Here is a 27,915-nt window from a genome sequence, read left to right as displayed (position 1 = left end):
AACCCCCTCCCACCAACTCCTGTAATGTATACCAGTCACTACAATTGTTACATTATTTATAACTATATTTTTATGTGTTTGTGTTTTGTGAGCATCCTGAAAATGGGAACTAGGTCTTATTCATATTTATCTTCTCAGTGCCCAACATGTAATATTCAGTAAGCTATAACAATATCCATGTACAAAGTATTAATGATTACACGTTAATGTCAAGAAAACTACAAAAAAAAGATTCTTGAACTGGGCCTTGAAGAATAAGTAGGCACCCACTCAGCTCAAATGGAGCACAGGGCATCCTAGGTGGAAGGAACAGCATGTGGACAGGCCCAGAAGAGGGAAGACATGTCGATTTCAGGAAATGACAAGGAAGCCCAGTGTGGCAATGGTGGTGGGAAAGGGTGGCCAGGGAGGCCACAGGTAAGGTAGAGGAAGCCAGTTGGAAGTTGTAAATAGCCATTTATACCACGCAAAAGGGTTAGAACTTCATCCTGAGGGCAGAGAGGAGCCATGGATGGGCATTAAGCAGGAGAGTAATGCGATTAGAACTACATTTTAGAAAGATCTTTCTGGGGATCGCTTCTCAGCCTTTTGGCTAAGATCAAGTGTAGAAAGATCTCTCTGGGGCAGCAGAAGGCATGCATTCTCAAACTTCAGCTGCAGTAGACTCACCTGGGAGGTTCATGGAGCCTCAGAATTCTGAGTCCCGCCCCATGAGTTTCTTATTCAGCAGGTCTGAGGCAAGGTCTCTTTTTTTTTTTTGAGACGGAGTCTCGCTCTGTTGCCCAGGCTGGAATGCAATGGCGCCATCTCGGCTCACTGCAACCTCTGCCTCCTGGGTTCAAGTGATTCCCCTGACTCAGCCTCCTGAGTAGCTGGAGTTACAGGCGCCTGCAACCATGCCCGCTAATTTATTTTATTTTTTTAGTAGAGACGGGGTTTCACCGTGTTAGCCAGGATGATCTCAATCTCCTGACCTTGCGATCCGCCCGCCTTGGACTCCCAAAGTGTTGGGATTACAGGCGTGAGCCACTGCACCTGGCCTTTTTTTTTGCAGAGTCTCACTATGTAGCCCAGGCTGGAGTGCAGTGGTGTGATCTCACTGCATCCTCTGCCTCCTGGGTTCAAGCGATTCTCCTGCCTCAGCCTCCTCAGTAGCTTGGATTACAGGCACCCGCCACCAAGCCCGGCTAATTTTTTTATATTTTTAGCAGAGGTGGGGTTTCACCATGCTGGCCAGACTGGTCTTGAACTCCTAACTTCAAGTGATCCACCGCACCCAGCGTGAGGCATGGTCTTGAATATGCATGTCTCACATTTCCAGGTGATACTGCTGCTGCTGGTCTGAGGACTACAGTTGGACCCACTGATGTAGAGGGTGGGAGGGAGAGTGTGGGCAGCAAGACCTTTCAGGAAGCTGTGGAAATAGATGGGGGAGACAGAGTCAGGGCTGATCACATTTTAGATCTGGGTGCTGCGAACTTTTCAGTGCCTTAATGGTGAGATTGCAGGCATGGTGATAAGAGACTGTATCTTGGAGGGAAATCCACTGGGCAATCATGTGCCCCCAGCATTGGCCATGACAGCCCCCAACACCCAGCCTGCGGGGACCAGATCCACAGTTGGTAATGAGCTTCAGAAAGCACGACAAAGACAAGATGCCCACAGCTGCAGTTTAATGTTTAATGCCCAATTATCTCAATACAAGGAGGCTTACATGGTGCTCATCAAGACAGGACCAGGCAAAACCAGGCCGGCAGGAAATGACCCGCATGAGTCCCAGCACGGGGACCATGTTCTCTCGGTTCCAGCTCACCCTCGAAAAGTGCCACAGGCAACGTTCTTCAGCTCACCCAGGAGCCAGCAGGCTGGCCAGGCGTGTGGCCACCATGGTCACTGAGGATCCTCGTGGGAGAATAGGGTTCTGGGACCTCAGGATACAATGACAAGAACCAGAAAGCTGCTTCCAAACAACCCCAGAAGGTTTTCACTTCACATGCGCTAAGCCACACAACACCTGGATGCTGGGGCACCCAAACCCTTTCCCTAAAACTCTGAACACTGCAGAATGGAGGTTGAGAACACTTGGGGAGGGAGAACAAAGTCAGAACCATCCTAAAGCCAGTTTTTCAAGCTTGACCACCTCCCTCTTCCTCCCTGAAGGTACACCAGCCGATCCCATTACTGTGGAAAAGGGACACCCTCTGGTCTATTCTAACACCTTTAATGGGAAAGGAGTTAGGAGCATGTCCCTGGCTTCAAGAAATCTCTGAATCTCCAACTCTACTGGATGATTTCCTGGAGCCCCAAGCTTTAGAAGTCCCTGGGGACACGAGTGATTTTTAGGGGGGCTGCTGGTGGGGCTGGGAAGTTTCCTGGCAGAAATTATTTACCTCAGAAAGACACTGGCTTTTCTCTTACCCTCGTTTTAAAGTCTACCTGGTCCCTAAAGAAAATACCACTCAGGCTGGGCCTGGTGGCTTGTGCCTGTCATCTCAACACTTTGGGAGGCCGAGGTGGTGGATCACTTGAGGTCAGGAGTTCAAGACCAGCCTGACTAACATGGCAAAACCCCGTCTCGACCAAAAATACAAAATTAGCCGGGCGTGGTGGTGCATGCCTATAGTCCCAGCAACTCTGGAGGCTGAGGCAGAAGAATAGCTTGAACCTGGGAGGCAGAGGTTGCAGTGAGCCGAGATCAGGCCACTACACTCCAGCCTGGGCAACAGAGCGAGACTCCATCTCAAAAAAAAAAAAAAAAAAGAAGAAAAAAAGAAAAGAAAATACCACTCAAAACGTGTCCTGAAAGCACTCTGTGGAAGTCGGGAGGCTTCAAGTGTCACTGGCAAGACGGGGGCATGAGCTTGTGTCCTGCACTGAATCTGAGGCTTAGCCTGGGAGGTCTAGCCCCTTGGCCAGGCAAGGTGTGAAAGGGACAGTAGAGGGGGACAGAGGCAGCTGCTGAGCACACGGGGCACAAGCCTGAAGGCAGCTCCCCTGACCAGCCATATGGAGAGGCCTCTAGGGCATGAGCTTACATTCCAGACTTCAGTATTAAACTCATTCCCAATGGGTCCTGCAGGCCCCTTCTTCCTTTTCTCTGATGTAATTCTTGGGGAAAGCTCCAGAGCCCAAGGAATGGGAGTCAAACACCTCTGACTTCAGAGATGGCACATGGCTAAATGGCAGCCCAGTGGAGACCTCAGAGCAGCCCACTCACCACAAACGAGATCCTACACAGGGTCCCTGAGCATGCTGGACTTTAAGACGGGCTTCTGATAAGACCCTTGTGAGTATTTGGGTAGGAGACCAAAAGCATTTCTGTAAAGGGTACACAATTAGCCCTGCTTATAGAGTAGGGGCAGCTGTGACCCGCTGACCACTCCTGGGAGGGGGCTAACTTGGGGGCCCAGGAATTTGAGCAAATCATGAGGCACAATTGTCCCCAGCTGGGCATTAGATCACATTGGGCCCCACCCTGAAATAATCCCTCGTCTCAAACTTCAGACATCAGTCAGTCAGCTCAGGAGCCATCCAACAAAACCAACTTCATATTTTAAACCAGCTTAATGCTACAAACTTTTTAAAAAAGTGCTGTCCAGCTGAGCCTCTGAGAAAACCTAGCTCCCTGAGGGGTGGATGGCAGGCCTCTCAGACCAACCCCTGAGCCTCTCTCCAGAAGTCACAGCCTTGGTTCAGCCCAGAGCACCCACATCCCAGGGTGGGTGGGGGAGAAGAGCAGCTGGGCTGAAGGGACAATGTGGGATGATCAAGCCTCTGGGGGAATAGGCTGAAGCCAAAAGACCCCCTCAGGACCCCAGGCCTGCAGAGGTAACATGAGTTCCTCTCCCCATTAGCTGTGAAGGCCTGGTCTGCCATGAAGACCTCTCTCTGTCACCCCTTCAGTATACCTGGGAAAAAAGGAGTGAACAAGTCACCAAGCCCCAGTCACCTCTGTCCTTGGGGTCTGAGTGAGCTCTGAGGGGTGGACACGTCCTTAATGAACCATCCCCTTCAATAACATGGTGAAAAAATTCCTCCCAGGGAAGCAGAGAATGATGCCGGTGCCACATGGCGGGCAGAGGGGATGCTTTTGGCAGTTTTTTGTTTTAATCTGACCCTTCTTTACAGTGGGGCTGCCTCTGCCTACCAAGTCCTTGGTGCAAAATGGCTCCTGGACCAGCGCAAGGCAGAAACTCTGAGGAAAAGTGCCCGCCACAGCCATGACAGCTGCCCCCATGCTCCTGTCTGTTTTCCACGGGAGCTTGTCTCTGCTGGACCATTTTTACATCTCAAGGGGAGAGGTAAGGACTTCCTCAGGAAAGGGGTCTCCTGAGCAGGTGGCTCCTGTTTCCACAGGAGCCTCAGTGCTACCTGCCCTAGGATGGCTCCCTGGGACCATCTCTGGGACAGAGACGACCAGGAAGCCAAGACCGGCAGCTCAGCTGGAGATGTGAGGCCAAGAACAGGGGAAGAGGCAAAAGGGCCCACAGCTGCCGTTTACTAGAACCGTGAGGCCTAAGTGCAATTAGCATTCTGGCAGACTGGACAGCCCCTCAGAGTCCCAGCCCCCACCACGGTGGGGAAACCAGGGATGTAGCCTGGGCCCCTCCCTTGGAAACCCAGACCTGCCCTGGAACGTGGACAGTGATGGGCCCTGATGGGCCTGTCTGCAGAGGTCTCACTAAAAACTAGAACAACCTCCCTGCTAAAACTCAGGGAGGACAAACAAACAACTCAACCTGAAATAAATACAAAGGCATTACGTGCTTCTTGGTACGTCGAGGGTCCTAATTACCCCTCAAAAGGAGGTAGCAGGGCCTTTCCCTGGACTTGGCCACCTCACCTGCAGCCTTCTTGTGAGAGGTCAGAAGTCAGAAGACTGGATGGGCCTCCCTAGGCCCAGCTTCCATTAGGAAGGTGAGGACCCACCCCTTATCCACTCCTCACCCGTACCATTCATATCTCCCCACACAGCTTCTGCCGGCTGGGGCGGGAAAGGCGAGGAGACCCCATGCCCTGAGGGCAGCACCTAGTGTCCAATGTCCCTGTGCAGGCAGAGGGGCTGTCAGCCTGTCTGTGAGGAGGTAGAGTCGGGGGCAGGCTGCTGGGGGCAGGCAGGGCCACTCAATTAATCAACAGGTCCCCAAGGTCGTAGGAGTCGAAGAGGTCGCTGATGCCCTCACCCGCCTCCAAGCCCCACAGGTAGTCGTCCTGGTCCAAGGATGGGGAGAAGCTGATCAGAGGGGAGCTGCATGCCAGGGTCGGGGACAGGAACTGGTCCTCAGTCTGCTGCAGGAGTGGGTGCGGCAGCTCCAGCATGCTGTCAGTAGCCTCCAAGGGGACCAGGGATGGAGGCGGTGGGGCCTGCTGGGGGGTTGGCGCTGGTGCTGGCACTGGAGACAAACAGACAAAGGTTACGCCTGGCCCTAGCATCCAACTCCTCAGCACGCGAGGACAGACTTCCGGTTTTCTGGATGACTGCACCCTTCTCCTCTCTCCTTAGCCTGGGTGGACTGTCGTGCTCTCAAAATCGACCTTCCAGAGTCTACACCCAACCCTACAACTTTTCATGTATTTTTTATTTTTTTGAGACCGGGTCTCACTCTATCACCCAGGCTAGAGTGCAGTGTTGTGATCTTGGTTCACTGCAACCTCCGCCTCCCAGGTTCAAGCGATTCTCCCACCTGAGCCTCCCGAGTAGCTGGACTACAGGCATGCACCACCACACCCAGCTAATTTGTGTATTTTTAGTAGAGATGGGGTTTCACCATGTTGGCCAGGCTGGTCTTGAACTCCTGACCTCAAGTGATCGGCCTCCCAAAGTGTTGGGATTACAGGCCTGAGCCACTGTGCCCGGCCAAAAAGGAAAGAAATTCTGACACATGCTACAACATAGATGAACCCTGAGGACATTAAGCTATGTGAAATAAGCCAATCACAAAAAAACAAATACTGTGTGATTCCACTTACATGAGATACTTAGTCAAAATCGCAGGGACAGAGAGTAGAAGGGTGGTTGTCAGGGGCTGGGCAGAGAGGGGAATGGGGAATAGGTACAGAGTTTCAGTTTTACAAGGTGAAAGGAGTTATGGAGATGAATGGTAGTGATGGTTACACAACATTATGAATGTATTAATTACCACTGAACTGTACATTTAAAAATAGTTATGATGGTAAATTTTTGTTATGTTGCCTCTACTCTCCACCACACACAACTATACCTGACCTCATCACCCTCTCCAATTACTGGCCCATTTTTCTGCTCCTTTGCACAGTAAACTTTCTCCAGAGTAGCCTCAGCTTGTCTCCACTTCCCTATTACTATTCTCTCTTCAACTCACTCCAGTCTGGGGTCTCTCCCCACCATGTACCTGAGCCAGTGACGTCCATGCTGCTAAACCCAATGGTCATTTCTCTGGCTTCATCTTATTTGACCTTTCAGTAGCCATTCTCCAGCACTCTATGCTCATTTCTTTCTCGCCGCCTTCTTTTTTTTTTTTTTGAAACAGGGTCTTGCCCAGGCTAGAGTACAGAGTGCAGTAGGGTGAACACGGCTCACTGCAGCCTCAACCTTCTGGGCTCAAGCAATCCTCTTGCCTCAGCCTCCTGAGTAGCTGGGACCACTGGTGCATGCCACCATGCCCATCCAATTTTTAAACTTTTTTGTAGAGACAGGGTCTCACTCTGTTGCCCAGGCTGGTCTCGAACTCCCAGGCTCGAGCAATCCTCCTGCCTCAGCCTCCCAAAGTGCTGGGATTACAGACATGAGCCACCACACCCAACCTGCTCATTTCCACTTAGATGTTAAGGCGGTGATTTCCCATACAGGGACATGCAATGAGGCACTGGAAATTGCCTGCCACATATATCCTGATGCTCGGAATCCCCCACATTGCAGTCACTCCTTAAGTCCCAGCCAAGTATTATTTTGAAGATACAACTGCGCTGGGATGCTAGGCTGCCTGTTGAGACTGGTGGTGCACCCATAGGCATGTGATTTCACATTTTATTTATTTATTTATTTAATTTATTTTGAGATGGAGTCTTGCTCTGGACTTCACGTTTTAGAGCATCCATTTTCTCCCCTCTGCATGGGGCAGGATAGCACTACCTACCTCAAAGGGTTGCTCAGAGGACCGCATGGTAAGTGCATATGAAGCACTGGTTTGGCCTGGCGCGGTGGCTCATGCCTATAATACCAGCACTTTGGGAGGGCGAGGCAGGCAGATCACCTGAGGTCAGGAGTTCGAGACCAGCCTGGCCAACATGGTGAAACACCGTCTCTACTAAAAATACAGAAATTCGCTGGGTATGGTGGCAGGCATCTGTAATCACAGCTAATAGGGAGGCTGAGGAAGGAGAATCATTTGAACTCAGGAGGTGGAGGTTGTAGTGAGGCAAGATCACGCCACTGCACTCCAGCCTGGGCAACAAGAGCAAGACTCGTGTCTCAAAATAAAAATAAATAAATAAACAAACAAACAAATAAATAAGCACTGGTTTGTTGGGTCTGCATGCTGCCCTTGCTCCTGTTAAAAATTGCTCCAATTTACCAAGGCTAATGGGGGAGGTGGTGGCACTGCCCTTGAGGCGAGGCGCGGTTCAGCCTCCTTGCACACTCAAACAGCCCTGAGGGAGTCCATGCTGTTACCCCTATTTACAGATGAGAAAACTAGGGCCCAAAGAAGTCCATTAAACGTATATTAATTAAAAAAAAAAAATCTAAGGTTTGTTTGGCATGCTGCTGATGTTACAGTCAGAGGCCTGGCTTGGGAGCGGGGAGCATGTGGGCTCAGACTCTAGCGCCTCCTCTCACCAGCCATGGAACCCCAGAACTGTGTTTCCTCATGTGGAAAAACAGGGATGAGTATTAGAAGCAGTAACTGATAAAACACATGTGAAAATCTCTGTTATAGGTCAGACCTTGCTGTCTCCTGCTGTTGATCACGTCCAGAAATAGAATCGCCTTTTGTAATATGTGTCTCTCCACCACACTCTGAATGGCTCTTACTGCTTTTCTGTCTCTAAAACAGCACCAGGCCCAGCTCAGTAGATGCTCTTCACACAAGCTTTTTTTTTTTTTTTTTTTTTTGAGACAGAGTCCCACTCTGTCGGTCAGGCTGGAGTGCAGTGGTGTAATCTCAGCTCACTGCAACCTCTGCTTCCCTGGTTCAAGTGACTATTGTGCCTCAGCCTCCTGAGTAACTGGGATTATAGGCATCATCACCAGCTCCGGCTAATTTTTGTATTTGTAGTAGAGACGGGGTTTCATCGTGTTGGCCAGGCTGGTCTGGAACTTCTGGCCTCAAGTGATCCACCTCCCTCGGCCTCTCCAAGTGCTGCATTACAGGTGTGTGCCACCGCGGCCGGCCACATAAGCTTTTTTTTTTTTTTAAATCACATTTATGCCATGTCATCTTCTATAACCCACTCAATATTCATGAGAAAATTTCAAGTGTCCCCATTTGAGAGATGTGGGAACTGGGGCTTCGGGGGGTTAAAGTGATTCACTCACAGTCACCAAGTCACTAAGAGGTGAGATACAGGCTTGAACCCAGGTCTCCGAATTTCAAATCCTGTGACATCAGCTACATTTAGGTGTATCTCAGAATGTCAGAGCCTGGAGAAATGTCAGAGATGATGTTGTTCAAACCCCTTCCATTACAGATGAGGGAAACTGAGGCTGCAGAGAACACTTCTCCTGGTAATGCAGAACCAGGGCCAGGACCCAGGTCCCAAGACTGTAGTGGCTTCCTCTCTTACATGGCTTCTGGCACTCAGACCTCAAAACGATACTATTTCAGAACACAGCACGGAACGTGTGTGTGTGTGTGTGTGTGTGTGAGTGTGTGTGTGTGTGTGTGTGTGTGTCTGTGCAGGAGAATCCCTTGAACCTGGGAGGCGGAGGTTGCAGTGAGCCGAGACCAGGAAAACTTCCTCCTCCCTTCAGCAGGGATAACACTATGAGGCCATGTGACAAGGGTCGGGGGGACAGCCATGACATGAGAGCTGGCCCCACCAGACTGCTGTGTAAGCCTCTGCTCCTCTCTGGGCTTCAGGATCTTGATTTGTAAAACTCAGGTAAAAACTTCACACCCGGCTGGGCTCGGTGGCTCACACCTGTAATCCCAGCACTTTGGGAAGCTGAAGTGGGTGGATCACCTGAGATCAGGAGTTCGAGACCAGCCTGGCCAACATGGTGAAACCCTGTCTCTACTGAAAATACAAAAATTAGCCGGGCATGGTGGCATGTACCTGTACTCCTAGCTACTCGGGAGGCTGAGGCAGGAGAATTGCTTGAACCTGGGAGGCGGAGGTTGCAGTGAGCCAAGATCGTGCCACTGCACTCCAGCCTGGGTGATAGAGTGAGACTCTGTCTTAAAAAAAAAAAAAACAACTTCACACCCTTGTTTATGCTTTGGGATCTGCCACCTCCACCCAAGGTCTCAGAGGACAACTGAAGCGAAGGTGGTTCCAGCTTCGGAGGGCTATGCGCATGCTGACACTTCAGTGAGGAGGCACAGCAGGAGGAGGATGGACCAGAGGGTGGGGCACAGGTCTGGGATGGGAGATAGGCACTGGGGAGGTGTCCCGAGGGACAGATGGCTGGCACAGGGAGAAGCTCTGGTCCCTGATGAGGCCTGACAGACACAGGAGAGATCATTAGAGAAGAGTTGGGAGGCTGGGCTCTGGTCCCAGCTCTGCCATCAACTTGCTGTGTGACCTTAGGGAAGCCACTTGCCCTCTCTGGGCCTGTGTTCATTCATGTGTAAAAAGAAGGGTTGAGTTAGTTGGGGACAGCAAACTTCTATAAAGAGCTGGAGCCTGTAATCCCAGCACTTTGGGAAGCCGAGGCAGGTGGATCACCTGAGGTCAAGGGTTCAAGACCAGGCTGGCCAACATGGGGAAACCCTGTCTCTACTAAAAATACAAAAAAAAAAAAAAAAAAAATTAGCTGGGTGTGATGGCGGGCACCTGTAATCCCAGCTACTTGGGAGGCTGAGGCAGGAGAATTGATTGAACCCAGGAGGCAGAGGTTGCTGTGAGCCAAGATCATACCATTGCACTCCAGCCTGGTGACGGAGCGAGACTCTGTCTCAAAAAAAAAAAAAAAAAAAAAAAAAAAAAGCTGGAGAGTATTTTAGGCTTTGTGGGACACTTGTGGTCTCTGTCACATAGTTGCCTTCTTTTTCTTTCTCCCACAACTCTTTAAAAATGTAAAACCATTCTTAGCTCATGGGTCATTAAAAGCAGGTCAGATTTGACCTGCAGGCAATAGTTTATTAACCTCTGAGTTAGAGAAATGGACACAACCAGTGTACTGCAGAGCCCTTCCAGCAAGCCTCTTCCATCAGCCCAGCTCTAGCTCTACCTTGGTCTAAACACTAGGGTTCTACTTAAGAGAATTCTGCTGCTAAGAAGACAAAAAGTGGAACACTGGCCTACATAGCCTTGAAGAATCCTGCCAGTCTAGCCGGATGTGTGATCCAGGAAAAGGCAAAAACTGTTCTGGAGAGGGGCCTTTACAGGCTTCCATTTGTACTCCTTCTGGACTCCCACCCTCCTTGGGAAGCTCTCAGGAACTTTGCTCCCTGGCAACTTACCTGTACTACCTTCCATCAGGGGTAGCCAGCTCTTAACCATACTGTCCACCTCCCAGCCAGAAGCCCCTTCTTTGATTTGATCTATGCCTTGTGGAGAGAGCACTGGGCTGGGAGTATGTAGACCAAGGTTCAAGACACAGCTCTGTTGCCTCCCAGCTGGGAGACCTTAGGTAAGACACATCGCCTCTATGTCTTATTTTTTTTTTAATGGGCAAATTTTATTATTTTATTTTTATTAGAGATGGAGTCTCATTATGTTGCCCAGGCTGGTCTTGAACTCCTGGGCTCAAGTGATCCTCCCACCTCAGCTTCCCAGAGTGCTGGGATTATAGGTGGGAACCACAGCGCCTGGCCTATTTTTTAAAATTTTATTCTTATTTTTATTTTTGAGACAGGGTCTCCCTCTGTTGCCCACGCTGGAGTGCGGTGGCATGATCAGAGCTCACTGTAGCCTCAACCTCCATGGCTCAAGTGATCCTCCCACCTCAGCTTCCCGAGTAGCTGGACTACAGGCGTGTGCCACCACACTCGGCTAATTTGTAAATTTTTTTATAGAGACAGGGTATCCCTATGTTGCCCGGGCTGCTCTTGAACTCCTGGTCTCAAATGATTCTCCTGCCTCAGTCTCCCAAACTGCTGGGATTATATGCGTGAGCTATATAATCTCACAACAACCTATGAGTTAGACAGTATTAATTACTGCGCCCAACTCACAGATGAGAAAAATTGAGGCCAAGAGAGGTTAAGTAACTTGTCCAAGGTCACATAGCTGGTAAGTGGATGGGCTGGGATTCAAATCCAGGCCTTCCTCTGCCCTGGAGCAGCACCAGCCTTCCTAGTGAGGCTTTATAAAGCATTAAGTACAATGCACATGTGTGGGGTAGGATGACTACATCCCCAGCTGCTGGATAAAACAGGAGGTTTTCAACAAACATTGATATAGAAGAGAAAACTAAGGCCGGTCTCTCCCCCCACCTCCTGTCCCTCTGGACAAGGGACCTACCTGAGGATGCTGTGGGCTCCATGATGCTAGGGTCGGTGCTGCTGCTGGGCTGGGCAGAGTCAGGGCTGGGGCAGAGGGTGGAGGTAGAGGGGAGAGGCTCCTCGGAAGGACTGTCCGGCTCCTGCACCTCCTCTGGGCACAGGTAGACTTCGATGGGCCCTTGGGTGCTCTTGAGATATATCTGCAGGTTGTCCTGGAGGAGGAAGAGAAGCCAGGTCATTGCTCTGGGCAGCTGGACACTTACACTTAGTGTGTATGGACAGACGCACGTGGCTGCTGCCATCCATGGGTGCAAGCTCAAACCCTGGGCTGGCACTGAGACCAACTCCATCTGGCCTAAGGTGGACTTCCGCTGTTTCTGCTGTCTGGCCCTGAAGCCCACTTCTTTTAGGGGGAACACCTTGATTTTTCCTGTGGGAAATCACTCTTCCCCCCACTCTCAGGTCATCTAGTTTTGGGGCGGGGGGGGGGGGGGGCAGCACCCTTCCCCAATGCCAGTGGGTGAGCTTGTGACGCAGCCAGGAAAGTTAGTGTGACATGATTGGTTCTGGATGGCCCATGGCTCAGGTGGATCCAACCAGCACTAGGCCCAGGACTTTTGCTGGACTTGTGGGAAATGGAAGCCCCCTTCCCACTGGGGTTGCTGAGCTGGTATCATAAAAGCTACCTCTGCCACCACAAGGAGAGAGCCCACCTGGGAATGGAGTCAGCACAGAGAAAAGCAGAGAGATGAAAAGCGTGAGACAGACCTGAAGTCATAGTTTGAGCATCTACATCCAACCTTGCCAGCAATCTCTGAATCTCCCCCAGGACTTGTCATTTGGTTCCCACCACCCCTATCCATACCTCCCGCTGAAGCCAGCTGGACTTGGCTTTCTGTTACCTGTAACCAAGAGTCCTAGTATTTGGTCTTCCCACCCTGTCCCTTCCCTACCACATAACCGCAACTTAAGCCACAACTGATGACATGCATGCCATCCAGGCACATGTCCAGGTCTCCATGCCTGTACTCACACAGAACTGCACCTAGCAAAAACCCTATTCATTCTTTAAGACCTAGTTTAACTGTCCCCACCTGGGATACCTCCTCTAACTACCCTTTCTCTATGCTCGCAAAGCACATCTTCAGTCTATAAATGACAGCGTCTTTTTCCCACTAAGTCCTGAACTCCTCCAAGGGTGGGGGCAGGACCTTAATTGTCTCTGCAGCCCCAGTTCTTCCTTTAAATAAATTATTTCTTGAGTCCTTATAATATGCCAGGCTCTGGGCAAGGGATACAAGGTGAGTAGAACATTCTCTTGTGAAGCTTACACCCTAATAGATGAAGCAGAATGCAATCGTGTAATCATGCCAAATATACCTCAGCAAATGGAGATTAAATTAAAGGCAGCGGAAAAGCACAGGTGTTTGTGAAGTCTGGAGGTAATCAGAGAAGGCTTCCTTGAGGAAGTGACATTTGAGTTGAGACCTGTAGGATGAATAGCAGTAAATCAGGCAGAGAGGGAAGAACATTTCAGCTCGAGGGGAAGAGCATGTATGAGGGTCTTGCACGGCTAGGTGCGGTGGTTCACGCCTGTAATCCCAGCATTTTGGGAGGCCAAGGCGGGCAAATCACTTCTATGCCGAAGTTCAAGACCAGCCTGCACAACGTGGCAAAACCTCGTCTCTACAAAAAAAACAAAAAATGTGCTAGGCATGGTGGCATGCACCTGTGGTCCCAGCTACTCAGGAGGGTGAGGTGGGAGGATGGCTTGAACCCGGGAGGCAGAGGTTGCAGTGAGCTGAGATCATGCCACTGCACTCCAGCCTGGGTGACAGAGCAAGACGCTGTCTTAAAAAAAATCAAATAGGTTGAGTGTGGTGGCTCATGCCTGTAATCCCAGCACTTTGGGAGGCCGAGGCAGGTGGATCATGAGGTCAGGAGTTCAAGACCAGCCTGACCAACATGGTGAAACCCCATCTCTACTAAAAAAAAAATACAAAACTTAGCGGGGAGTAGTGGCGGGCGTCTGTAATCTCAGCTACTTGGGAGGCTGAGGCAGGAGAATCGCTTCAACCCAGGAGGCGGAGGTTGCAGTCAGCCAAGATTGTGTCACTGCACTCCAGCCTGGGCGACAGAGTGAGACTCTGTCTCAAAAATAAATAAATAAATAAATCAAACAAAACAGAAGATCTCATACTAGGAATGAGCTTAGTGCAATGGGGAAACTGCAGACAGGTCAGTGTGGCCAAAACAAAGACAGATGGGGCAGCGGGGAAAAGGAGGTTGGCGAGGTCAGCTGGGGTCTCAGAGCACCGAAGCCTCATAGGGAGTGTCAGGAATTTTGGTCTTTAACCTGGGAAAGCACGGTCAGCATGAAAGGATTTTCATGAGTATTGACACCGTCATACGTGGGCATGAGTGTGCATGTGCGCAGGAACCCAGGGCTGGTGGGATGCAGAAAGAAACCAGGAACAGAGATTTTCTCAGGCCACTACTCAGTCTCTGTTGCCCTTTCCAGCTTCTGCCATTTCTGCCCAAGCTTGAAGGCTACCAATATTGCCATGGACACCAGAACGGGCCTGCGAAGCATGGGGCTAGGCAATGCCAGGGACAGAGTCTGCAGAGCCGCCTGGAACCCTCCCTGGCAGGGTCTCAACCCTGCTCTCCACCAAATATTTCCCCTCTCACCTCAGTCCTGTCGGGCACTTCCAGTCTCGTCTGCGGAGGGGCCTTGACGGCAATCACTGTCTGCTCCTTAAAGTTGCCAACAGCACGGATATCCTGGTAAGTCACATAGGCCAGCGTAGGGCAGGAGAGTCAAGAAAAGTGACTGTCTGGTCAAAATTCAAACCCCAAACCTGCCAGGGAGCACCTTCACCCACCTCTCCTAAGCCTCTGAACATTACTTTCTCACTCCTTGTACAACTTAGAAATAATACAATCTGTAACCTGTTAATCTCATAAGCTACCTTAGATCCCTTTGGAAAGCAAATGGGAATATAAATCATAAAAAATGTTGCCTTACATTATAAATCATATAATGTTGCCTTACATTATAAATCATAAAAAATGTTGCCTTATGTAAAGGCTTCATCTCTCAAACTAGATCATTAGCTCTGAGAAGGCAGGAAGATGTGTTTTATTTCTTTATATTTCTCACAATGCCTAGCATCCTTCCAAAAATACAAGGTCAGATCCAAAACCAATTAGATATGAAATGATTTTGGAAAATGTATGAAAGAGCCTTAGCAAAGTCCATGCTCTTTGACCTCATCATTTCAATCCTAGGGATCTGACCTAGGAAACAAGTAAAAATATGGGAAAGCATTCTATGTATAAAGATATTCGGCCGAACGCGGCGTCTCATGCCTGTAATCCTAGCACTTTGGGAGGCCGAGGCGGGTGGATAACTTGAGGTCAGGAATTCAAGACCAGCCTGGCCAACATGGTGAAACTCCATCTCCACTAAAAATACAAAAATCAGCTGGGTGTGAAGGCCGGGTGCGGTATCTCACTCCTGTAATCCTAGCACTTACGAAGGCTGAGGTGGGTGGATCACCTGAGGTCAGGAGTTCGAGACCAGCCTGACCAACATGGTGAAACCCCGCCTCTACATAAAATACAAAAATTAGCCGGGTGTGGTGGCAGGCGCCTGTAATCTCAGCTACTTGGAAGGCTGAGGCAGGAGAATCGCTTGAACCCAGGGGGCAGAGGTTGCAGTGAGCCAAGATCATGGCACTGCACTCCAGCCTGGGCAGCAATAGTGAGACTCCATCTCAAAAAAAAAAAAAAAAATTAGCCAGGCATGGTGGCGGGCACCTGTAATCCCAGCTACTTAGGAGGCTGAGGCAGGAGAGTCACTAGAACCCAGGAGGTGGAGGTTGCAGCGAGCCGAGATTGTGCCACTGCACTCCATCCTGGGCAAGAGTGAGACTCTGTCTCAAAAAAAAAAAAAAAAAAAAAAAAAAAAAAAAAAAGCTATGTTCAGCAGGCACACAACTACATTACAACTATATTGAAATAAAACACATTCTGTGTGCAGTTCAAGAACAATGGCTATGTTAAGGTGGCAGCTCATCATTCTTTTTCTCCATTTTCCAGATTTAAAGAAATTTACTTGGCTTATTTTCAATAATGAAAAAATACCTTTAATAAACTTGAGGCCAGGCACAGTGACTCATGCCTGTAATCTCAGCACTTTGGGAGACTGAGGCAGGAGGATCAACTGAAGCCAAGAGTTAGAGACCAGCCTGGGCAACAAAGCGAGACCCTGTCTATACAAAAAATAAAGAATTAGCCAGGCATGGTGGCACATGACTGTAGTTCCAGCTATTCAGGAGACTGCGGTGGGAGGATCACTTGAACCCAGGAGGGCGAGGCTATAGCGAGCTATGATCATGCCATTGTACTACAGCCTGGATGACGGAATGAGTCCTTGTCTCTAAAAAAAATAAATAAATAATTTTAAAAATAGACTTGAGAAGAAAAGCCACCCAGGAAGGAAGAAACAGATGCCAGACCCTTAGGGTAAGTTACTGAATCAACTCAGGATAGATATAAACATGCAACAGGTTCCTGCTCCCTGACACCTTCCCCCAACCAAGGAGGATATCTCTTGTTGGCCTTGTCCTCAGTCAGGTGCTTGAAGCTCAGAGAGCAGCTCTGGATGAGCTGGTCCAAGGCCTGCTCCATGTTCATCAGCTCCTTCAGCTCCTGCCCCAGCTGTTGCTGCTTCCCAGGTCTGGTGGGGTCTTCAAACATTCCCCTGCCTCTGGGAACAGAGCAGCCCCCCAGTGTCAGTCTGTGGGTGAAACTCCAGAACAAGGTCATTCAAAAAATAGTCTATGAGGGTGCTTCCCTGGGTTGTGGAAATCAGTGGTCATGCCTGTCTCTCAGGGAGCTACCAGGGATTGGAACCAGAGGTTTGGGGGTTGGGCTTGGGAGAAGAAACAAGTCAAGACCTGAACCCCATTTCTGAGGGGCTCTCGACTCTGTTCATCCCTATGCCCCAGCCTCCTCCAACTGGAGTAGCGTCAGTCCTGACTCCCCTGCCTGGGTTCTCTTAGGATTTATGCCAAGGGCTATAGGTCAGCTCTTTAAACCCTGTAGAAATGGAGAGAGGAGGCTGGAGTACTCCTATCTCAGATCTGGAAGGAGTCCAGGATCCCCCTACTCAGCTCCCAGGGGACTGCCCTAAGCTAGAAGAAGTGGATATTGGGATCTCTGACTCAAGAGGAAGAATCTGGGGTTCCCTTTGGCCTTTACACCTCCCAGATGTCATTCTCCACTCTGCCCCGCATCACGTTCTCCGATTACTTCAGCAGGTACACGGCGCTCTTCCTCACCATACATTGGCTCTACCCCCAGCAATAAGCCTATTGGATGTTGCTCTTGGTCCGCCTCAGCCCTTGTGCCCATTGGATGTTGCTCTCAGCCCCGCCCCTGCCACTCACACCCACTGGCTATTGCCTCTGGCTCCGCCCACAGCACAAGTACCCATTGGAGGGTACCACTGGCCGCCCAGGCACTCACACCCACTGGATGTTGTTCTTGGCCTTCTTGCGGATGAGCTGGATGCCTTCCAGCACGTTGGTGATGTCATAGATGCGCCGCTTCTGCACGTCCAGCACCTCAGCGGCCCAGTTCAGGTCCAGGACCCCATCCTCTGACTCGCTCAGGAGGTAAATGAACTTCTTGGTGAGCAGCCCTAGCGAAGTGTCATACCGAGTCTTCTCCCCGGGGGATTTGGGGGCTGAGGAAGAAAGGGACCCAGTCACAGCTCAGGGAGGGGAGGGCCCGCCCAGGACCCTCGACCATTGACCTAGGCTCATTAAGTACCACCTTTCACCACCCACTTTCCAGTTTACAAAGCAGTGTGAGCCAGGGCATCCATCACCACCACTGTCCAGACAGGGAACCTGATACCTAAGAGGGAAGGTGACTTGCTTAAGGTCTCACGGCCAGTGGGCAGTGTTGGAAGCCTAGTGTCCTGACTCCTGGTTAAATGCACATTTCCACCACAGCTTAGGGCTGCCAGACCACCACCCACAACTACTGTCACTGTTCTAAGTGCTTTCCATGTACGAACACATTTAAGCCCTACAACACCCTGTAAGGGTTGCTGTACAATCATCCCCATTTTATAGATGAGAATACTGAGGCACAGTTTAAGTAATTTGCTCAGCTCACTCAGCTAGAAAGTGGCAAAGCTGGAATTCAAATCCAGGCAGTCTGACTCCGGAGTTTTCCTTCTTAACCATTACCCTATCCTGCCACTTAAATGTCCGGAGTTTGGAATTAGAATAGGGTAGAAATGATAAGCCTGGATTTAAGAGCATTTTTATAGACACACACTTGCTTTTTCTTCCCATGTGAATCACAATGATTATCTGAGAAAAATCGGTCCTGTAACATCAAGTGGGGGAGGTTCATGAAAAAGGTCCCTTTCTCAATGAGGTTGATGTTGCAAGACCACATCTCAGCTACAGCATCTTAAACCACGAGGGGACTTTTGTAATCGAGTGACTTCCAAGTCATATAGCAAGTTAGTGGCCAATCTAGTAATTCCGGAACCTGAATTTTAGAGTCTTAGGTTAGGAAGACCAGTTATCATGAGCCTCAGGATCCTTCAAGACAGTGCTCTGGGTAGCCTTGACCAATCAAATGTAGAGGAAACTTTCTTGCCATTCCTGATCTAGCTGTGTCTTCTTTTACACGAGACAACTAAGGTTCACAGGAGTGACCTGTCAGGTCGGGGCAGAGTCCTACCTGGACCCCCAAAACTAGTGTTCCTCCCAAACACAGTTGCTTAAACTCCTGCTCTAACCAGGATTTTTTTTTTTGGAGATGGAGTCTCACTCTCTCTCCCAGGCTGGAGTGGAGTGCAGTGGTGCGATCTCAGCTCACTGCAACCTGCCTCCCAGGTTCAAGTGATTCTCCTGCCTCAGCCTCCTGAGTAGCTGGGATTACAGGCATGCGCCACCACACCCAGCTAATTTTTGTATTTTTAGTATAGACGGGGTTTCACCACGTTGGCCAGGCTGGTCTGGAACTCCTGACCTCAGGTTATTTGCCCACCTTGGCCTCCCAAAGTGCTGGGATTATAGGTGTGAGCCACCGCACTCAGCCTATCCAGGATATTGACTGAAAATATCAAGAGGCAGCAACCCCCTCCAACTTAGCTTTAGGAAGGCACCACCTGGGCAGCCTCTGGATCTTAAAAACCTCTGGGGTGGCAGAGACTGGATTAATCTGTGCTTCCCTTCCCTTTGAATCACTTATTCAGCTCCTTGTCTGCATGTGGGAGAAAGACCCTGGTTAGCCCCTGCTCCTCTGATTTAGAAAAATTTACATTGACCTAAACATTAAAACATTTTAAAAATAATAAATTCCCAAATAAAACACTGGTCATTGAGTTTAGATCATGAGAGCAGTACATGGTGTGGTAGAAGTAGTGCGAGACTGGCCGGGCATGGTAGCTCACGCCTGTAATCCCACCACTTTGGGAGGCCAAGGCGGGTGGATCATTTGAGGTCAGGAGTTCAAGACCAGCCTGGCCAACATGGTGAAACTGTGTCTCTACTAAAAATACAAAAATTAGCCAGGGATGGTGGCATGTACCTGTAGTCCCAGCTACCTGGGAGGCTGAGGTGAGAGAGTTGCTTGAACCCCAGAGGTGGAGGTTGCAGGGAGCCAAGATGGCACCACTGCAATCCACGCTTGGTGACAGAGCGAGACCTGTCTCACAACAACAACAACAAAAAAAAACCAAAAACAAAAAACACAGAAGTAGTGCAAGATTTACATGTCCAGGCTCTAGTCCTGACTCCACTCTGAGACTATGGGCAAGTCACTCAAGCTCTCTGAGTCTCAAGTTGCCTGATTAGTAAAGACAGACAAGCCTACCTACCTGGCAGGATCAAATAATAAAATACACAGGAAGCTTTTGTAAACTGGAAAGTGATCCAAATATGACTACCAGTGATTGGGCAGGGCACTGCCCTCTGCCCCTGCCCCACCCCACCCCAGAGGCCCCATCAGCACTGCTTACTTTTGGGGCTGGGGAGGCCATCCACTCTGATGCACTTCCCCTTGGGGGTTGGGAACTCAGGGACGACGGGCCTCCCAATCCCCTCCAGATCCAGCTTCCTTTTGGCCTTGGAGAAAAGGGGGAGAGAGAGGCAGAGTTTGAGAATCATTCCTCCTTTAGCCTTTCCCTGATGTGGGGCCAAAGCGATGAAGCCACTTAGCAGCCACCTCTGTGCCTCAGTTTACCACCAGTCCTGGTGAAGCACTGCTGTACTTGATAGGAAAACATCAGTGACCTGAGAAGTGAGCTTTCAGGGGAAGTCTTGTTTTCTGAAGGGCAAATAAAACTCCCATCCTCTGAGGCCCAGGCACTTGAGACCCTACCAAAGCCAGTCTGGCCAAGGGCTCAGAGCTCCTTAACCACGGGCCCTAAGCCGGCTCCTATACCCGCTCCTCACCCCACCACACCCAGAGGATGATACCAGGAGGAAGCAGTGGGTGGGGCCTAAACCACATCAGGGTGGGGAAAGGGCCCCCCTACAGAAGCAGCTGGCCCAGCTAGACTGAGTGCCCATCACAGTCCCACAGCTGGTCCTTATCAGGGCGGGGCTGGGCATCCGCCCAGACCCAGGGGACTTCCTGGCTCAGTGCCACAACCCAGGGAGGTGCCCACAGTGGGAAGCAGTGCAAACATCCCCACCCCCATGTTTGGGCTCCAGCTTGAGGGCCCCAGGGCCTCCTGAATAGACTGCATTTGCCATTCTTTATTTGCCGAGAGGGGCAGACAATGAATCCTTCCCGTGTCTTAAGGACAAGCAGCTGAGGCCACCGCCCCCTCCAGCTCCCCCTCTCTGTTCCCGCCAAGCTTGGGAAACACCTGCTGGGGAAATCAAACCACAGACCCATCTGCTCCTCTCCACCCTGTTGCCACCCGGGCCCCAATTAGGCCCAGAGCTGCACTGGCCCGGAAAGGGCCTCTCTCCTGGTTAGGGCTGGGCAGGGGCAGGGCTGGGGCACTGGGACACTGGGACATAGGTCAGAGACCCATGCTTGAATCTCCAGCTCCTTCGCAGGCTCACGGTACGAGTTGGGGGAAATGTTACACATCTAGGAGCCTCAGTTTCTTCCTCTGTAAATGGGGTAAAAATGCCTACCTCAAGGGGCTATTGTAAGGATTCAAGGAAGGCACTACCTGGGCAGCCTCTGCATCTTAAAAACCCTGGAACAGGCTGAATTAATCCCCGCGTGGCTTCCCTTTGAAGCACTTATTTAGCTCCCTGTCTGCATGTGGGAGAAAGACCCTGGTTAGCTCCTGCTCCTTTAACTTCTGTAAAGTTCTCAGCCTGTGTCTCAGCACACAGTAGGTGTTCAGGAAACACAGAGTCCCTTCCCTAAAATCTAATCTCGACCTCTTCTTTCATACATCCTTCTGGGGGTCATCGAGCCCATTTCTTTCCTCTTTCTAACTCTGGATCCTCCAGACACCCCTACCCTGGCTTGGACAGAGAGGCCTATTTTAACATTTAGTGGTGAGGTCATGCTCAGCAGGGCTGACTTCTAACTGCTGCTGAGCACAGCTGGGCTGACAGGTGTTGGAGGTGGTGACAGCTCTTCCTGCTGTCAGTTCCCCTCCCCCCACTCCTGCCCCCTCCAGGAAGTCTTCCTGGGCTGATGTGAGGAGCCCTGCTCCTTGGTTTGAGGAGCCTGGATATAACACTCTTGCTTTCCACCACTACCAAGACCTGGAAACCATCCAAACACTTTACTGCTCATTCTTGAATGAGTCTCTTGAATATTCCTTTTCTACCTTCCTAACTGGTGAAATCCTATATTCTAGAGATTTAGCCCCACGCTGTCACTAGAGAAAGGGCCAGTCACTGGCTGAGACCTTCCACATGCCCTGAACCACGCCCCAACATTCATCACTTCACTGAATCTTCCCATACCACTAATACCCATTGTACAGCTGAAGTAATTGAGGCTTGGGGAGCTCCGAGGCCTCCATCAATCCTGACCAAGGCTGCACATCCTAGTATTCTTCATATATCCTCCAGCAGGAGCACCAAGGGCCGGGAGAGGAAGGGAAGCTCAGGTGGAGTTCTACCTGAGGCAGAGGTGGGGCAGCCCAGAGCCTCCCCAGCCACACCTGCCTCCCCCGCCAGAACAAACCAGAAAGAATCCCAGGAAGACCTTGAACGGAATATCTATGCTGAGCCTGTTACATGCTCATAACAGTCCTACCACATCAGTAGTGGCACTGGCTCTCGGAAGCCAAGAAATGGAGACTTACTGAGAGTAAGCACATGCCCAAAGTCACACAAAGGCCGGAGCCAGGGTTTGAACCCAGGCCTGTCTGACTGCAAAGCCATGTACCAGCCTGCCTCAGCTGCATCCCACACACGCTGCCCCAGGATTTGCTATAATTTGGGCCAAGTCCTGGGCTATGCCCACCTGCCCCCATCACTGCATGTACTTGCACGCACACACACACACACACACACACACAGAGCCTTCTCTCTTTTCTCACTCTCCTTCACCCTTATTCTGCACTCCCAGGGTCCCAATGCGGCAAGTGTCCCCCTAAGGATACCTCCCTGACACCTTTGGACAGTGCCCAGAGGAAAGTCAGCCTATGGCTTGGGCTGAACCTGCAGAACACAGGTGGCAGAGGACAAGCCCAGGAGGATCAGGATCAAGGTGAGGCTGAGCACAGGTCTTGGAGTCAGACTGGCCTGGCTTTGCATCTAGGCCTTCCCCTTCTTAGCTGGGAAATCAGCTGACGTCAAGTCACCTATAAAATGGGCACCATTGTCTCCACCTATGCTGAGGATTCAGTGACATAGTGCAGCAAAGCGCTTTGCCCATAGGGAGTGCCCCCACCAGGGAGCTGCTAGCACTGATGTATGGGGAGCACCAGTGGGAAAAGGGGAAAGTTCAAGGGTGAGCTGAAAAGAGACTGCGATGAGGGGAGGAAAGCAAAGGCTATGGCCACAGCCAGAGGCCAGCTTAGCCCTATCCTGGACGCTCTTAGGCAGCCCCTTTGGCTGGATCTTCAAGGCCTGGTCAGGACTCAAGCCCACCCTGCCAACCCCTATGGAGAAGAGTACAGCTCCTTCCTCAGGCAGCTGCAGAAGTGCAGAGGGTCAGAGATCACCAGGCACAACCCCCTTACGGGCACCACGGTGAGGAAACTGGGACTTGGGGAAGAGGAATTGACTTGCCCAAGGTCACGCAGAGTGGAGCCTGGTCTCTCCTAAGCCCTAAGTCAGATGGTGGGGGTAGGAGCAAATGTAAGGGGTCGAACCTTGCTTTCAGATCCCAGCTCTGCCACTTGGTAGCTGAACAGCCTGGGATTCACTGTCTTGCCTCTCTGAGCCTACACCTCCTCACCTGACCTGCCTTGTAGAGTTGTGTGTTAAAATGTTTATTTTTTTTCATGCCTCACAAGAGGAAATCTGGAAAATGTAGACAAATTGAAAGAAAAGGAGGACCGGGCGTGGTGGCTCACGCTTGTAATCCCAGCACTTTGGGAGGCCAAGGCGGGTGGATCACCTGAGGTCAGGAGTTCGAGACTAGCCTGGCCAACATGGTGAAACCCCATCTCTACTAAAAATACAAAAAGTAATCCCAGCTACTTGGGAGGCTGAGACAGGAGAATCATTTGAACCTGGGAGGCAGAGTTTGCAGTGGGCAGAGATGGCGCTATTGCAAGCCAGCCTGGGCAGAGCTTCCTGCAGGCGTGAAAGAGAATGATGCCATGCGCCTGGCCAGAGGAGGCATGCGATAAAGGGGCATTCCCTGAGACTTCCTCAGAGGACTTGGAAAGAGCTCTGGACAGGGAGCCAGGAGATCTGGGTTGTGGCCTTCATTCTGCCATTGAACTTGGTTGCCATCCTTGGACAGTGCCTGAGGTCCCTTTAAACAGAAGCTCCACAACAAATCCTGCTCACCCTGCACTTTGCAGCCCGGCCACAAAGCAAGCGGCCACACCCAGGGTTGGGTTTGGAGCTGTTCCAGGTCACACCCTTGTAAAATGAGTAAGCAGAGGGCAGGCCTGCCCACGGGGCTGGGCCCCGGGCATCTGGGGATTGACAGGAGCGGCAGCTCTGGGCCTGGCAGGGCTTTAGGGTGGTCTGCTGCAAGGAGACTCCCCTGCTTCTTCACTTGTGACCCAGGCAAGTGACTTCCTTTCTTTGCTCAGTTTCCTTATCTGCAAGGTGCCTCATTCTGGACATCCTGACCAAGATAATGAACGTGAAGAGTGCCAAGCAGTGTCTGGCACACGAGAGGCACTCAGTAAAAGAGAGACCTTCTTGCTAAGATCACTGAGCCCTTCTGGGAGGGAGGTACAGACAGATGTACTTGGGCTCCTCTGGGAGGGTTCAAAGCAGTGTAAAACCACAGCTGTTACTGAAACTTCCAGTCTGAAAGCAGCTGGCCAGAGGAGAGTGGGCCTGCCGCAAAACTCCCTTCCCTGGGGGGAACTCAGCTCCTAAGTCAGGCAGTATTAAAAAAAGTCAAGGCTACATAGAGAAGAGCCTGCTGCCTGACCAGGTGCAGTAGAGTAGCTCATGCCTGTAATCCCAGCACTTTGGGAGGCTGAGGCAAGAGGATTGCTTGAGCCCAGGAGTTTGAGACCAGCCTGGGGAACATAGGGAGACCCCCGTCTCTACAAAAAATAAAAAATAAAAGACAGAAGAGCTGACTGCCTTGTGAGTCCCATCACTCTACCCCATCCCCATCTCTGACCTTAGGTCACATCCCCTCTCTGAGCCTCAGTTTCCCCCTGTAACATGGAGCTATTAATGCCATCTATTTCACAAACTACAAAGATGTTTTAGGCTATAAAACACTGAACACAAGATACCCAATCCCAGTTATCCTTGGTTGCTTAACCTGTAAAATGGGGATAATACCATTCCTGCCCACTGCCCTCCTAGTTAGAAATCATGTGCAGGAAGGGTCTCCAGGAAGGTTAACGTTTTGAACATGGGCAAAGCCTGAGTCCACTGGCAGGGAGTGGTAGCTCTGCCTGCATCCAGAGCTGGCTGGGCATCCGTGCTTGCTGACTAGCACAGGTCTGACCAGATGCCTCTGGGGCAGTGGGGAGTGGTCTTATCCCTGTACCTGAACTTATTCACCACACTCACAACTAAGCAAACCTACAACACCCCCTTCCTCTCCCTGGAGCCTGCTTCCAAAACCTAGTACCTGGAGCTGAATGTGGCTGAGAAGAGCTAGCCCCACAGCCACCCTGTGCACACACGCATTGTGAAGGAGAGGACACTGAGGCCCAGACTGGGGCCAAGACTTGTCCAAGGACACACAGAGAGTTAGTGGCAGAGTCACACCAGAAACCAGGCTCCTCAACCACCACCACCTCCACTCCCCCAGGCTTTTCCCACTCCACCCCCCACCCTAAAGTTGTTTTGATTCACACGGGCTCCAGGAATTCCACTCCCACAAAACACACCCTGAGCCCAGGTCGGCAGGCAGCCTGGTGCCACTACACTTTGGGCCCTCTCTGGCAACGAGCCTGGGAGCTTGAGGAGAGAGCAGCCAATCTGAACAGAACCCAAGGGGGCTGCCCACACTTGTATCTGCTACATGGCTGTCTGGGAGGGAAGACTGGGCCTGGGGGAGGACCTAGGGCAGATACTTGGGGCCATATCAGGAGCTGCCTGGACAATTTGGAGTCTGTCCATGGCAGATTGGATGTGAGAGACCCACTAGACCTATCCCTCTGTCTTACCAAAGTCCCACAGTGTCCCCAGGCCATACTCTTTGCCTGGACAATAGCAGGCACCCAGTACTGGTTTCTGGCCAAACAATGAAGTAATGAATGAATGGCGGCAACGCTGGCTGCATGGACTTCCCCAAGGTCACACAGTGCACTGGAAGTAGTGAGTTGGGTCTCCCTCCAGACTCGCAATCCAGTGCTCATTCCACTCCACTAGAATGGATGAGATTATTTCATCCAAAGTCTGAAAATGAAGGGGTCTTCTACTCAGATATTGGGGGCACTGGGTCCTGGAAACTGAAAGCTCATCTTCCCTCTTCCCAAAACTCTACCTGCTCCACTCAAACTGGATCTCAGGCACCCCTCCCTCCTTTCCCACACCTGGAAAAGCATAGGGGGAAGCGGTGGGGGCCCCCAGTATTACCGGCAGCCGGCCTGCCGGCAGGCATCGCACAACTTGGCCCTCGGGTCCGTGGGGAGTGGCGTCGAGGCAGGTGCCTGGCGCCGCTGCGGGAGGCGCCGTCTGCGGGTACAGCGGTGTGTAGTAGGTAGCAGTAGCTGGGCAGAGCTGGGGGCTGCTGAGGCCGGATGGCCACAGCTCTGTGGGGCTCATCGCGGGCACCACCTTCGGGGTCTGCCCAGCGGCCGAAGCCAAGGCCCGGGGCCCTTGCAGCATAGCGAGTAAGGCGCCCCCTACCCAAAAGGGCTTGGCGCGCCCGCGGACACCTGCGGGTTCCGGTGCTGCCGCCTTTCACACGGCCCGCGGCATGGCGCGGAGGCCGGGGGAAGCCGCCAATGGACGCCTGCGGGGCAAGGCCGGACCCTCCCCTCCTGGCCCGCGGCCGAGCAGAGCAGCGCTTAGAGATCGCCGCTTGGAGATCGCCCGGCGGCTGCGGTGGTGGCACTGCCAGGGGCTGTCTCGTCCCGAGGGCACCGCGACCCGGGACGCCCCGCGCTCCCCAAGGCCTCGGCACCTGGGGTCCGGCCGGCTCTGGGGAGGGGTCCCCGGCGTGCCTGACTCAAGCTCGGCGGAGACGCGATGCGCTGGGATGGGGAGGGGGGTCTCGACTGCACCGACTTCCTTGCGGCTCGCTCTCTAGTCCCTGAGTCTTTCTCTGCCTCTTTTTTTTTCTTCTTTTTTTTTTTTTTAGCGCCAAACGTCGTGCCGCGAAATTCGGATCTCCCGCGGAAAATGCCGCGCTCCGGTTGGCTGCTGCAACAGTACAGGCTCCACCCCCCCGGAAAGAACGCGTCCTCGAGGCGGCGATTGCAACACTAGCTTCGCTGCTTAAAGGGGCAGCCACACCTGCTGTTGGTGCCGCCAGCCGCCGGCCGCGCTAGTTAGCAGCCGGCGAGACGGAGACACAGGGTGGTTCCGGGATGCACAGTGCAGAGGCGGCCAGAGCAGTGCACAGCGCCCCGAGAAATGGGCCCGGATTCCGTGGGATTGAAGGGAAACATTTTGGCGCGGGGTCCCAGCCTGAGCCCAGATCCAGCAGTGTATTCCCCAGGCCACAGGCCCTTTTGTTAGTTTGCATTGTTGCTTAGCTAGCACATGTGCATTCATATCCCCTTTCCTGCTAAAATGAAGGCCAGGAACCTGTTCCCTTTAATGGCAGAGGGGTGAGGGACGGAGGCAAACTAGTCTACTTCTTTGTAGGGAAAACTAACATCTATTCAGCGCCTACAGGATGCCAAGCACCATGCTAGATCCTTAAAAGCGTTGTTTTAGTTAATTTATTCCAACAATCCTGGGAAGAGGAATGGTGATCCCCATGATAAAGACTGACAGTCTGAAAGGCTGGGTAACTTGCCCAAGGTCATACAGAGAGATTCCCTGATTTGAGAGCTGGCGACAGAATCTGGGACAGGTCCCAGCTCTGGAGCCCTTGTTTTTCCAGTTAAGGGGTTCTTCTACCCTCCCAAGCTGCCTGGGGGCACAGCAGGGTCAGAGTCCCACTGCAGAGCTTTGTCTTTTTCACAGTTGTATTATTAGGACCCAACACTCAGTAAATGCTTGAACATCTCTAGGTTTCTTTTAAACAATCCTTTTGTCACAAGAGCCTCTCTGCCTCATTCAAAAACCTTCATTGCTGATAATACATTCCTCATCACTCCGGTTGAGAGAGGCTCGGAGAAGCAAACTTGGGTAGTGAGTGGTAAAAAGCTGCTAGAAGCTGCTGCTAGATTTCAGGTCTGATTTCTTGCCTGGTGCTGTGTGATTTTTATGCAAGTCTGAGCCTTGGCATTCAAAACCCTCCAGAGACAGTCCACAGCTTAATTCCTCATTAGATGGTTGAGGCCAAGGTGGCAATAACCCATGATGATTAAGAGCCCAGGCTTTGTAGCCAACAGCCCCGAATTCAAACCCAGGCCCAGACACTTTATTATTCATTGTGTGACCAAGGCAAATTTTGTAAATTCTCTGATCCTTGATCCTTGATTTTCTCCTCCTAATAGCACTTACCTCATATGATCATGAGGAAATCTCATGAGATAATGCATATAAAGCTTTCAGCACAGAACCTGGATCATAAGGAGCCTCAAGAATTGGCA

The 27,915-nt window shown here is 51.3% G+C and overlaps 1 protein-coding gene and 1 long non-coding RNA gene across 6 annotated transcripts; one reads left to right on the top strand and one right to left on the bottom strand.

Annotated features, from left to right (window-relative positions):
* Positions 1-50: 50 nt before the first annotated feature.
* E2F2 (E2F transcription factor 2) lies at positions 51-26,567 on the bottom strand. Of its 3 annotated transcripts, none has more exons than XM_063804340.1 (7): positions 25,784-26,553; positions 19,642-19,747; positions 17,124-17,343; positions 16,204-16,362; positions 14,280-14,394; positions 11,608-11,800; positions 51-1,414 (listed from the first exon to the last, which is right to left on the bottom strand). In XM_063804340.1, the coding sequence occupies exons 1-7, from the start codon at positions 26,033-26,035 to the stop codon at positions 1,407-1,409; spliced, it is 1,053 nt and encodes a 350-aa protein (XP_063660410.1). In that variant the 5' UTR covers positions 26,036-26,553; the 3' UTR covers positions 51-1,406. The 3 variants fall into 3 exon arrangements, with proteins under 3 accessions (XP_063660410.1, XP_524538.2, XP_009448901.1); XM_524538.8 differs by lacking the exon at positions 51-1,414 and adding an exon at positions 1,657-5,393 and having other exon boundaries at positions 25,784-26,567; XM_009450626.5 differs by lacking the exon at positions 51-1,414 and adding an exon at positions 1,657-5,393 and having other exon boundaries at positions 17,130-17,343; positions 25,784-26,477.
* Positions 17,191-27,387, top strand: LOC129136568 (uncharacterized). Of its 3 annotated transcripts, none has more exons than XR_008538405.2 (3): positions 17,191-17,272; positions 22,176-22,316; positions 26,511-27,385. It is a non-coding gene; the product is annotated as an uncharacterized LOC129136568 (long non-coding RNA). The 3 variants fall into 3 exon arrangements; XR_010154746.1 differs by lacking the exon at positions 26,511-27,385 and adding an exon at positions 22,651-24,317; XR_008538406.2 differs by having other exon boundaries at positions 17,204-17,288; positions 26,511-27,387.
* The last annotated feature ends 528 nt before the right edge of the window (positions 27,388-27,915 follow it).

This window comes from Pan troglodytes, chromosome 1 (genome assembly GCF_028858775.2).
Source record: "Pan troglodytes isolate AG18354 chromosome 1, NHGRI_mPanTro3-v2.0_pri, whole genome shotgun sequence".
Lineage (NCBI taxonomy): Eukaryota > Metazoa > Chordata > Mammalia > Primates > Hominidae > Pan > Pan troglodytes.
This window is presented reverse-complemented; position numbering and strand designations above follow the sequence as displayed.